The following is a 12,905-nucleotide window of genomic DNA, read 5'->3' on the forward strand; positions in this document are numbered from 1 at the left end:
GACGGAGTCGGGGGTTGACGAACCTCGTGCCCGGGACGTGCCACTCCCCGATCCGGTCTTCCTGCTCGAAGTTTACCCGAACGTACGATTTCTTTCCAGTGACAGGTGGGACCTACACTTGTCCTAGACCCACAAGTCATTGGCGCATGAGTAGACGTGGGCGATGTGGCTGGGTGGGTATAGCAGCTAGTACGGAGTAGTAATAGATCTGGACTTGCTACTGTTGGGCACTGGCGGCTTGGCGTGCTCAGAGCGCTTTAAGCATGAGTAACGGAGAAGTTAAGACGCCTGGGACTGTGTGCGCTGGCATGTGGGGTCATGGTTTGGATGGTGTTAGGTTTAGCGAACGTGGGTATGGATAGAATCGGTTAGAAAAGTTTACAGGGTCTGTTTCGTGAAGGTTCTGGTGGGGCTGGGTCAGTGGGTGAGTGGTGCAGCGAATGTGACGATTTGGATAGGTAATTCTAGTGACTTTTTTTATTTTTTGGGAAATTTTTACAAATCGATCCTTTGAGATTAGCTGAGGCCTTGTTTAGTTTCTAAAAAATTTTAAGATTCCCTGTCACATCAAATCTTGCGGTTGCGGCACATACATAAAGCATTAAATATAAATAAAAATAAAACTAATTGCACAGTTCACCTATACATCGCGAGATTAATCTTTTAAACTTAGTTAGTCTATGATTCGATAATATTTGTCAAATAAAAACAAAAGTATCAGTATCCAAAAAGGCAAAATTTTAGAAACTGAACAACCCCTGATTTCCGGTTGCCTCTTCGCTCTTGGGCCGTCTACATTACAAGTTTATCTTAGGCCTTCTTTAGTTCCGAAAATTTTGTGGTTTTCGAGACTATAGCACTTTCGTTTTTATTTGACAAACATTGTCTAGTTATAGAGTAATTAGACTTAAAAGATTCATCTCGTGATTTATAGATAAACTGTGCAATTAGTTTTTATTTTCGTCTATATTTAGCGCTCCATGCATATGCCGCAAAATTCGATATGACAGAAAATCTTGAAAAGTTTTTTATTTTTTGGGTGAACTAAACAAGGCCTTAGTGGTCTCGTATGCATAGTTATATAGGATTTTTTTATGATTTAGATGGAAAAGAGAAGAAAAACAATATGGGAATATTGTTATTTCATTAAATAACCATTCACAACCTGAATTTTAAAGTTGTATTTAAAAAATGTGAGTTAATACGAGGTAATCCAAATGACAACTTATTATCTAAGTTGTCCAATTAGTTGACTTTAAATTGCATGACACTATTATAGGAGACCATGTACAAGATAAAACCAATGTACTTACCCTTGGTTGAATCTTGCAGCTAGTGCGATTAAATTCCTTTTATTAAAATTTAGGGAACATACATATGTCCATTCTGCTTGCCGTTCTACCACTAAGAGCATCTCCAACCATTATGCATTTGAAGTTATGCATTTTAGGTAAATTGCAAACACCCAAATGAAAATGGCAAGGCTAAAATCGGGTGATCTCCAACCGTTATGCAAAATGTCAAGTTCATCATCTTTTTTTCCCAGAAATTTTGTTTCGCGGCACTCTTTCCCGCGCGGCCAATCGATCCCGCGCCAAACAGCCCGCCGTCGTCTCCCGTTCACCAATTCCCGCCCCTTGGCTGCAGTACCGATCTCCATCAGGTTCTGTTCCCCATCAGTTTCCGGTCGCCGCCATCAGTTCGTCGTCAAGGCAGGTCGCCGCCATCAGTCAAGCCGTTGCAGCTCGCGAGCAGCAGAATTTCGTGAAGCCAACATGGGATCGAGGGTACCGGAGAATGGATCTAGCCGTATTGCACAGCGCATCGCCAAGGTTTGAACTTCGTAGCCGAATATCTTGATCCAATTCATGTGGTCTTTGTTCGATGTACTGAGCTGCGCAGTTGTTATCAGTGGCGGCGCGAAGGGAAACCGCGCGAAGGGAAGAAAAAAGCCCGCGAGGTGGAACCGAAATCCCGTGATCTCTATTTGCATAGCCAGACTCCTTTGGCATATATGCCAAGTTTCCCCCTCCAAATGCATAGCTATGTAAAATGCAAAGTCCAAATGCATAACGATTGGAGGGGTTTTTTGGAGTTTTATGCATTTTGGTAAATGCCAAGTCCATTTGCATAATGGTTGGAGTTGCTCTAAGAAACTAAACGTACAACCGGCCAGCCGTCCGATGTTAAAAAAAAAATGCTCGCTTCATTATGTGCCAGTATATGCCAATAAATCTTACGGTACATGTATGAAGTATTAAATGTAGATAAAAAATAAAAAAACTAATTACACAGTTTATCTGTAAATCGCGAGACGAATCTTTTAAGCTCAGTTACTTCATAATTAGATAATGTTTTTCAAATTAAAACGAAAGTGATACAGTGTTAAAATTCAAAAAAAAATCTAAACAAAACCTAATTATGTAATATTTCGACAGTGAAAGCTCTTTTCTAACATCCAAATCTCCAATCGATGGCAGAGTGTGGGCTTCATCTTTTCATCAGAAAATTATGTACGTAGTGCAGACATCTTATCCCACTGTACCGCGTGTGGAATTGTGGTGCAAAGTTTGCACATGGAAGCAGGAACCTTGGGCTTCGTAATCTTTGATCAGAATGAGGGCGGTGCCATTGAGTGTTGAGCGCGTGCTTTCATCATTTTAGCCTGTGACTGTGAACTTTCCCTCGCGTAGAAGCAAGAAAAAGACCACGGGACAAGGCGTGACAATCCTTTTATCTAAGCCAGCCAATTTTAAATTTAATTTAATATATAAAATACTTGTATTTATAATACTAAATAAGTGTCATTATGTTGAAAATGTACTTTCATACTAAATATATTTGAATATATAAAGATTTATACTTATTTTTATAAACTTATTTAAACTTAAGAAAAAATAAATTTAGTCAAAATTTAATATTGTAAATTTTCTAGTGCGGAGGGAGTATGATTATAGGCCTCGAAACAATCATCGAAGGTGTGCAGACCTTGTTTAGATCTACAAATTTTTTGGATTTTGGTATTGTAGTATTTTCATTTGTATTTGAAAATTATTGTTTAGCCATGAACTAACTTGGCTCAAAAGATTCGTCTCGCAAATTACAAAAACTATATAATTAATTATATTTTTATTTATATTTAATGTTTCATATATGTACCGTAAAATTTTATGTGACAGGAAATCTTGAAAAAAATAGATTTTGGGTGGAGTTAAACAAGGCCTAGATTTATCACATCCACTTCAAGTCGTGTAAGGTGTAAGGCCTTGTTTACTTCCACCTAAAAACCCAAAATTTTTCAAGATTCTCCATCACATCGAATCTTTAGACGCATATATAGAGTATTAAATATAGACGAAAATTAAATCTTTTGAGCCTATAATCATGTGCAGCTTTATTTTAGGCGAGGATTATTACATATATTTTATGCTAAAATTACAGTTTTAGTTCGTTGTAATTTCTATAGACATAGGTGGTGTTTATGAGTGCTTCATAAACTCTACTCTATAACCTCCACCTTAGAACAACTCCAAAAAAAATTGGAGTTTATAGAGCATATTTTTATGTGTTTTCACAACTCCACCTTTTTTTCTCGAATAGAGTGCGTGAAACTGAAACCGTTTAGCCCAAAAACATGGAGCGGAGCAGTTCTAAACATCTTCATAGTCTATAATTTTCTAATCTGATTATAAAAAACCTGATAGACAACTAGAAGTCATAATTTTTTCTATAGTCAGACAAGAAAAAAAATAATATGTTATAACACAAATAATATTAACTATAAAAAGTTAATATGTTTTTTCCCTACAATGCTCCTCTCGCGCCCTTCCGAGATTTAACCCCACCTAGAAATTTGATCGCCAAAAAAACACCTAGAAATCACGTGCCCACATGAGCTAAAACACCCGAGTGTATTTTAGCTTTACGTTTGAAACTGACCATGTTATAAAATCCTATTAATATACATTTAAGAATTAAATATGTTTTTCTCAAACCGATTTAGCCGGATCTAAACTTTGGCCCATAAATAGAATTGGCCCACGAGCCCCTGTTGTCCGACGGCCTGACGCACTAGGAATGTGGACGAGCCCAGCTCCCAGCTCGGACGCCGGATGCGTGCTGCGCGGCCACCGTGGCACCGTCCATCCGCCCCCTGTCGTGGTCTGGTGAAGCCGATGGCCGGACTGAAAAACGCGGCCGAATCGCACTGTCACTTGTCCTCGCGCCGACCGTCGCCGTCGCCGGTAGTTTCGTTGCACAAGACAAGAATAGTACTACTACTTGCGAGTCCCGACGTGCATCGTCGCACTCAACGTCGTGATTGGTTGCCTCTCGAAGTTCAACAAGTTCAAAAAAATCATTGTCATTTGCCAAGGTAAAGGATCGCCTCATGTCTGTGACTTGCAGAGGCTAGTGTGAGGCTGTGACCGTGAGAAGAAGAAAGGATCCATGCTCCCGTGAATTGTTGGGGTTGAGATGAGTCCCAAGCTTTTTGACATTCGATGAGTCCCAAGCTGGTGTTACTATTAAGGGCTCCTTTGGAACGCGGATTGGACATATATGCAGGAATAGGAGAAACGTAGGGATAGAATAGAATTGCATGTGTAAAACTGAGGATTAGAAATAATAGGAAACTTTACTAGAGTTGTTGTTTGGATGGAGATAGGAAGTTCACATTGGGATAACAGATGCCTATGCTTTCGTGCCTAGCTTGATACTAGAATTCTTTTTTTTTCTTCTCCACATCAGTAAAAATATTGACTAGCTTAACTATAAACTCATTGTTGTATTGTTCTAGTTAGTAATTGTCTTTGGCTTGCCCTCGTATTTATACTTTACGTCTTTACCTACCTCACATTTTTAGGTGCCTTGTTGTGCCCGCGGTCCTACTTAATCACGACGCGGAACTTTTTCCCAACACAATTGCTATGGCATTTTGAAGCAAAGAAAGTGAAAAGGTACGCCCAGACAAATTAGGGAGAAAATTGGAGCTCAAAAGATTTAGCAGTGTAAAATAACTTTATAGAGGTGTTACTTTATAGAGGTGTTTGGTTAAAAAATATCTAACGTGGTGGATCATTAATTAGTTCTTATGAATTTGTAAAATGCCTCCAACCCTAGTATTTATATTATTAGATTTTAAGGTCAGTCTCAATGTAATTTTATTAGAGTTTTATGAGCATTGAATGTGCTGATGTGGCACCACGTTAATAAAAAGAGAGATGATAAGAGTTTTATGGGAGCAGAGAGAGATTCATAGGGATGAAACTCTTGTGTACTATTTTCAAAATAAGATGTATTAGAAACTAGGACATGAAATCTCCATTGAGACTGGTCTAAGAAATTAGATAATGATGCAGCAATCATTTCTATGCTACAACTAAAAAAAGTAAAGTGAAAATATAATACATCACCATATTTCTCGAAGCAAACACTCCATTATTTTTTTAAAAGTTTATTTCAATAAAGACATTAAAAAAGTGCCTCATATATGACTTTCATCAAGGAAAACAATAGATATTACAAGTGATGAACTACTTGACATAAAACAACTACTTATGCTGATGTTGATACTGATTTCTTCTTAGAAAAAAACACTTTTTCATAGCTAGAAAGTAGTGGTTAACGTTGTTTCGTGACTAATCTGTACGCTTGAGCTTATCGGCCACTACTTTTTAGCCAGAAAATAGTGTTTTTCCCTAAGAACAAATCAACATTAGCATTAGCCGCAGAAATGATCAACTAAATAGTGGGGTGATCATTTATGCGGCTGATGCTGATGTTATTGCTAATTTGTTCTAAAGAAAAAAAATATTATTCTATGACTAAAAAGTAGTGGCTAATATTGATCTTCTTTCTTTCTTTAAGGGGTGTCCTTTTGGCCGTGAGGGCAATATGTGACCGCTCGAGGGTCCCCAAATCTAAGAGGTCCACTATTAATATTAGTACCTTAAGTATATATTATGTATTAGGCTTTGTCTTAAGCATCCATGAAGCCTAAATGGTCCAAACTAAGTCTAAGTGTACTCTATTGTGACAATTGATGGTTTCTACATTCGTTTATCGTGTTTCTCGCTTGTTGCGACCGGCGAATCAAGGAGACATATCCTTTCTAGTTCTAATTGATCGTTTATCTTTTTTGTTAGTCTATACTATGCTACTTTTATGCAAATTTGTAGTCTATGTTGTCATTGTTTTATATAAGTTTCGCTCAGGATCCCTAAATTCTTAAATAAGTTGTTGCTGCTTTCTTCGATCGTTAACCAACAAGCAAAGCTTGAGAATCATATAGACAAGGATAATAAGAGAAAGGTACACTTGCAAACTCCCTCGTGGATTCAAGACCAAGAAAAAGAAGAAATTAATATACCCATATGGTTGCTAGGTTGTCACAAGTTGCCCTTCAAATTAATCAGTGTAAAATGGACTAGTAGCGTGGCTGTACACCAAAATAGTGACTTGCAAGTTAGCATGAAAAAAAAGCCTAACCCAACAAAAAATATTGTTTCGATGTAGTTAGATACATACCAATACACATGGGTTGAAGTGATTTATAGTGGAATTTAAATTAAATTTCATCTCAATGCACCCGACACATAGATAGACGTGAATTCGACAACATCCAAATAAGACCTTGTATACAAAGTTAACGCATGTATATATATGTCACGTGTTAAAGTGTCGTGTGAATTTACACTGTTGTTCGTTAAATGGGTGGCTAGCTGAATCTAGAGACAGATAACTCAACTAATTGAAAATCCCTTTAATATCCATGCGTTAGTGTCATGCCATAGACAAAATGTTAATTTACGAGAACTATTGTCTCAATAGTTATATACCAAAAAAAGTGTCACTTTCTTAGTCATCCACACCTTGAGCTTCATTTCTTCCTCTCCAAAGAAATCCCCTTTGAATTTGGTCAATGACAGATCTTTTATATTGCATCTACTATATAAGTTGTTTTAAGGGAGTATGCTATATCAAATGAGGATATAGAAGAATATTGTCGCAACACATTGACTAAAGCTTGTCTCTAATATTTTTTAGGGAAAAGGGAGAGGGACTGTCTCCTTTATTTAGGAGAGCAAACGTTTCTTTTAGGAGATCTCTTTTAGGAGATTTTTTAAAAATAAGTTGTCTAGCCCTCACTCTCGGGTGTGGGGAGTCCACTCCACACCTATGTTTTTATTACGCCACTACTGCCCACTACGCCCATGGAGACCTCCATGGCTATGGTCACCCCACCCCACCATATCTGCCTGCCTCCTCTATCGCCTATGCCTTGTCACCGTCTCTTACCGCCCCGGGAAAGAGAAAGAAAAGAGAAGAGAAGAATCAAATAAGAATCGCCCCAAAGCACTACTCAAGTGTAGTATAAGATCTCCTAAAAAAGTTTGTAAATATATGAGATGAGATAAGAGATTTGGAGCAGCACCTCTTCTATCTTCTAAAATACTATCTTGTAGATATAGAAAATCGGATACTATATCCAGTGGAGATATTTTCGTAACTCCTCTAACATATCGGAGGAAATAACTATTGCCACGTTGCAGCACTTTCCGCACCAGAAATGTTCGGACTTCCTTTGAAATAATAAAAAAACTGTTCATACTTGCGTGTGAATCGGAAATCGCCACGGCCCACGCCGCGTACAAAAAATCCGCGGCATGCCCCCCCCCCCCCCCCCAAAGAGGTACTCCGGGCCGCCCGATCTCACACGAACGCTTACGATCGTGACCGGTCTCCGGTTACCCGATTCCAATTCCAGCGGCGACGCTACCACTCCGATCCCCAACCCGAGCCCGATACCGTCGCCTCATCATCTCATCCGCTGCGTGCCGCACCGCACCGCAGATCCCTGGCTGGCCTGGCTTCACGCGGCGTTAAAAAATCCGGAGCCGTGCTGGCGCTGGGAACCCCCCGCCCGCCCGCTCTCCTCTTCTCGGGCAGACGGGCACCGCTTCGCCTTCTCCGCGCAGGCAAGAGCAGCCAGCCGCTTCGGGATCGGGACGCGGAGAGGGGAAAGGCGAGTCGTCGTCCGTCCACGGCAGCTTCCCTCCCTCTCCTCTCCGCCCCCGCTTACCCTAGGCCGGCCCCGCCTGCGCCCCGCCCCTCTCCCCGCCGCCGCACGATGAGCACCTCTCCCGCCTCCGCCTCCGCCGCAGCCGCCGCCGCCGCGTCGCCTCCCGCTGCCGACGAGGCCGCGCGGGCGACGGAGACGGTGGTGGTCGACGAGAGGGTCGCCTCACACGTGGACCCGTTCCTCGTCGAGGCGCTCGACAACCCTCGCCATCGCCTCATGGGTACGTGCCGAGCCGCCCCTTGTCTGTTCGCTCACCACATCGCCTCTTGCGCCTGCGATTTCGGTGTCGTAGGATCATGCTTGTGCGGATGTGATGGTTGCTGTGGCTTTGCGTCCGTGGGCGGCGGGATTTGGGCCCGGATTCCCGCGCCTTGTCCCTAGGGTTTGGGACTGGTGCTTCCTCAGTGCGGAATTGGGGATTAGGATTTCCTTTAGGTTTGATTTATCTCGGGAAGCGGCGGGATGATAGCCTAGTAGTGCAATTGTGGTAATTCCTAAGTTTCCTGATTTATCTCTGGCTTATTTAGCTTGTAATATATATATACTTGCTGCTGCTGATTATGCTTTCAGCCTGCAATTTTATGCGCTACAAAACAATACTGATCGTCGACCTGTAGTTTTGGCTCAGTTATAGGTTTACAGTTGGTTTAGTGTATCGAAAACTTGCTGTTAAAGATGAATGGATGCATGATTGTCAGGAATCAAGCTGACTCTTTTTTGGGCAATTGTTGTAGCCTCTACAATGCTACTAGCAGTGTACTGAAAGGAGGAGCGATCTGTTCAGTGAATTGAAATGGTATTACCCAGAACACTTCGCTTCCAACCCGAGTACCACCAAATTCCTACTTGCCATGGGCCTGTGCTGCTTACATTTGGAATTGGTGGTTCAGTGCAGTTGTACTTGGCATGGGCTGTACAGTATGCATAGCACTGCTCTTCTTCGAATCACTACTTAATTGTTCTTTGTTTTTGGCCTTAGATTGTAGATTTCACAAGATTACTAGTATGTTGGGCTAATAGTTGCAAACCTACAACATTTTGTGCCCATTTTACAAACCCACAACTATTTTGGTTTGGTTTGATTTGCATGAAACTACAACTTTGTAACTATTCCCCTCTCAAAATGGCCAATTGGGTCCACATGTCAGTGGCAGTACATCACATTTGGCATGCAGGCCTTTGTCATGAGCATATAGCTGGCATGTAGGCATAGATAAGACCATGAAAGTGGAATAATAACAAAGTTGTAGTTTCATGAGAACAAATCCCAAAATATTGGTAGGTTTGTGTTTAATCTACTATAGATTGTGTTTGCAATGAATCATAAGCTCTAAGTATTTTTGGTTAGTGGTGATATAAATGGTTTACTACACGAGTGAACTATCCACATATCAACCTGTGTCCCTGTCTCCCCATTCTCCACTCTTATGCCAGTATTCTCTACCACCAGATTTTAACAATATGATATTAGATCTTTTGCCTTATTTTTTTGGTTGCTTTTTTGCCTTAAAACCACATCTTGGCTCTGAAGTTTGTGCCTTCACCTCATCCAAACTCCTAGGCACGTGCCTCGCATGACTGTACTCTGTACATAGTATGGTCGCTTGGTGAATACATGAAACAATAATAATGAATTCTATGCAATGAACACTAGTTGCACCTGGATCTGCACCATGGATTTTTTCAGAATAATAATAACACATAAATTGAACATTTTATGCATTTTACTTATATTATATGCTTACATTTTTGTACTTTTACTTATATTATATGTCTACATTTTTGTTGTCAGTAGGTTATTTTTCATATTTAGTCTTTCATTATTACATAATCATTCCAGTTCTCTCTTATTACAGTTCTACGAATGGAACTGGATATACAAAACTTCATGCAGAACCCTCAGCTGCAGGAGTTTGAATTCCAGAACTATCCGACTTCTTACCTCCGCTGTGCTGCTCATCGTGTTGCACAACATTATGGCTTAGAGACTATAGTAGCAGATAGTTTAGTAGAAGGCTCAGTTAGCAGGATTGTTGCAAGAAAAACACCAGAAAGCAGGTATCCTGCAATTGCTTTATCAGAAGTTCCTAGCAGACAAGCAAGAAATGATCATGAAGCGGCAGAGAAGCTTAAGTTTGTCATCTATCAAAGGCCCAAAGCATTCCAAAATGGAAGCGCTGATTCTAGAAACATGAATGGTGCACCAAAAACTGTTGAAGAGAGAATAGAGGAATATAATAAAGCACGAGCACGCATCTTCAATGGTTCTATTTCTGCAGATTCTGATGCTGCAAGTGTTTTGGGAACTCTTTCCACTGGCAGAGATGAGGCAGTGAATGTTGAGCCTTCTGTTGATGAAATCAAAATCAGCACAATGAACAGCCGCTCCAGAGTTGCTGTTTTCAAGGATACTGAAAAGGATCGTAGTGACCCAGACTACGATCGAAACTACACAAGGTTAGCATATCCATCAGTAGAATTTTTTGTTGTGGCCACCAATTGATGTTAGGATGAGATGGTGAAGGTCTAACATATATCCTCTTGCAGGTATGTTAGGAACCCAGTGCCTGACTTCAACTTGAGCCCAGGTGCCTTCAACTTTGTTGTGCCCCAGTTTATGCAGTACGGTGTTGGTTATATGCAATCTCCTGGCATGTCCACAAACCAGCCTACTGTGTACTTTGGCCAGCCTGATCTAGCAATGGGGTCTTCTTCTGGAGCTACTGTCTACCCACATTGGCCAACGCCAGCAATGATGTATCCCCATTGCTATGATAATGTTGGTCCAATGATATCTCAGGTGAGCATAATCAAATAACTGAATTCTGACATTGCAAATATTGCATTTTGAGTATACTGTGCACCTTCAGCTATAATCTCCAATTGTAATACTATCCTCTGCTGAAGCATTAGAGCTTATCTTTTTTGATCATGTTTTCTATATTTCAGTAGTAGCCCTACAAAAGTTTTAATGTTTAGATGTGAATAGCCAGCAAACGTATTCTGGCTACAAATTAGTTTAACGAGAAGAACATGTTTTTGGGAACTCAAGCTCAATCTGTACATTCTATTTTCATATATGAAATTCCATACTCATGTGAAGATACAGGCAGGTTGAGCTTACAATTTTTGCTAGCCAAACTTTTAAGAATGCCAGATTCTTGTTACTGGAGGGGGACTGATGATCCCTTTTGCATTGCTTGATAGGAGACTTTTTACATTTTTATTCTTTGTAAAGGTGATGTTATGTAGTATGCTTAATAGGGTCTGCAGTCTTGCAACTTGAAAATGACCCCTCAAACAAATGAAAACCTGACAGTTAAATTTATTCGGGATTTCTTCCTTCTGACGAACTGAACATCATCTTTTGTTGTTCTCGCAGGTTCCTCTGTACCAATCTTTCAACCATGGTTAGGAGATTCTTTCTGCTTGCTGGAAAGTTGGGAACACTCTCTGTTGAACTTGCTATGTTGTGCTGTCCTATGTTAAGTGGAGTTACTTTAGATTCGAGCCATTTCTATTACAAAAAATTCATGTAGCGTCGAACGTAGTCTGTATAAGGAGTCCTAATTCGTTGAAACTATTATCGTGAACTAGTCTGGAACTGTGATGCTTGTCTAATGTCTAGTTCTCGTCTGCAATTTGCTCTCGGTTTAGGGTTCACCGCCTGGTCTTGAACTGTGGTATGGTCGTACTGGTACAACCAGGTTCACCGCCTGGTGTCTTTTTATTTTTGACCCCCTTTTAATCATATATTTTAAAACAATCTTCCCTAAAAGTTATCTTTAGATCTAATAATCCACTTGGTTGTGCCACACCACAATGGCGACCTAATAAAGTTGTTGTCTCGTGTATTGACACGATAAAGCTATCAAGTTGGGATCACTTGTCGGACATGGTGATCTTGTTGTACCATTTCTTGTAGTACCACAAAGTGTTTTTGTCATGTCACTCTATGTCACTCTTTGGAGTGATATTTCGTTCGGTACCACAGTGGTTGTCATGATACTCCATTTGGAGCGATTGCGATAGCTATATTTCGTTACCTTTTGTATCCCGTTAAGTCATTATAATTTTATCTCATGAAACTTAGGGGGTGTTTGGTTTAGGATGTTAAAATTTAATAGGTACTATAGCAGTTTCGTCTTATTTAACAATTAGTATCCAATCAGTCTGACGACTAATTAGGCTTAAATGATTAGTTTCTCAAATTACTCTCCAGCTGTGTTTTTAGTTTTTAGTTTTATAAATAGTTTATATTTAGTACTTTACGTATGTGTCTAAACATTCGATATGACGGGTGGTAAACTTTTAACAGGGCAGACCAAACGGGGCCTTAATATACTAGTATATTGTCCGTGCTAACGCTACGGCGATATCTAAGATAACACACATTAGATAGTCATTCATCAAACTTAGTAAAAAATCTATCTTATGAATGTGAAAAATATGGTAAATCTAAAGCAATCTATTACATTTGATCAATGGTTATTACAGATGTGTTAGCCTGTTGCTATAGCCATCTTTCGGTAATTTCCATATTATTTCAGGCCTTGTTTAGTTCCCAAAAATTTTCAAGATTTCCCGTCACATCGAATCTTTATACACATGCATGAAGCATTAAATGTAGATGAAAATAAAAACTAATTGCACAGTTTGTCTATAATTTGCGAGACGAATATTTTGAGCCTAGTTACTTCATAATTGGATAATAATTGTCACAAACAAACGAAAGTGCTACAGTTGCCAAAACCAAAAATTTTCGCGAACTGAATAAGGCCTCAGGATTAAATGGGTGGCCTCCGCCTAGCCATCTTGCTGC

General features: G+C 40.0%; 1 protein-coding gene across 2 annotated transcripts; it reads left to right on the plus strand.

Annotated features, from left to right (window-relative positions):
- Positions 7,913–11,746, plus strand: LOC110430213. Of its 2 annotated transcripts, XM_021447447.1 has the most exons (5): positions 7,913–8,303; positions 8,818–8,879; positions 9,940–10,540; positions 10,631–10,883; positions 11,466–11,746. In XM_021447447.1, exons 3-5 carry the CDS (start codon positions 9,948–9,950, stop codon positions 11,496–11,498), a joined length of 879 nt encoding a protein of 292 aa, XP_021303122.1. In that variant the 5' UTR covers positions 7,913–8,303; positions 8,818–8,879; positions 9,940–9,947; the 3' UTR covers positions 11,499–11,746. The 2 variants fall into 2 exon arrangements, with proteins under 2 accessions (XP_021303122.1, XP_021303121.1); XM_021447446.1 differs by lacking the exon at positions 8,818–8,879.

Source organism: Sorghum bicolor, chromosome 9 (genome assembly GCF_000003195.3).
Source record: "Sorghum bicolor cultivar BTx623 chromosome 9, Sorghum_bicolor_NCBIv3, whole genome shotgun sequence".
Taxonomy (NCBI): domain Eukaryota; kingdom Viridiplantae; phylum Streptophyta; class Magnoliopsida; order Poales; family Poaceae; genus Sorghum; species Sorghum bicolor.

Coding starts and splice junctions, on each gene's coding strand:
- LOC110430213 (XM_021447446.1), top strand. CDS start 8,132: ATGAGCACCTCTCCCGCCTCCGCCTCCGCCGCAGCCGCCGCCGCCGCG. Junction 10,541..10,630: donor TACGATCGAAACTACACAAG/GTTAGCATATCC, acceptor ATCCTCTTGCAG/GTATGTTAGGAACCCAGTGC. Junction 10,884..11,465: donor TTGGTCCAATGATATCTCAG/GTGAGCATAATC, acceptor TTGTTCTCGCAG/GTTCCTCTGTACCAATCTTT.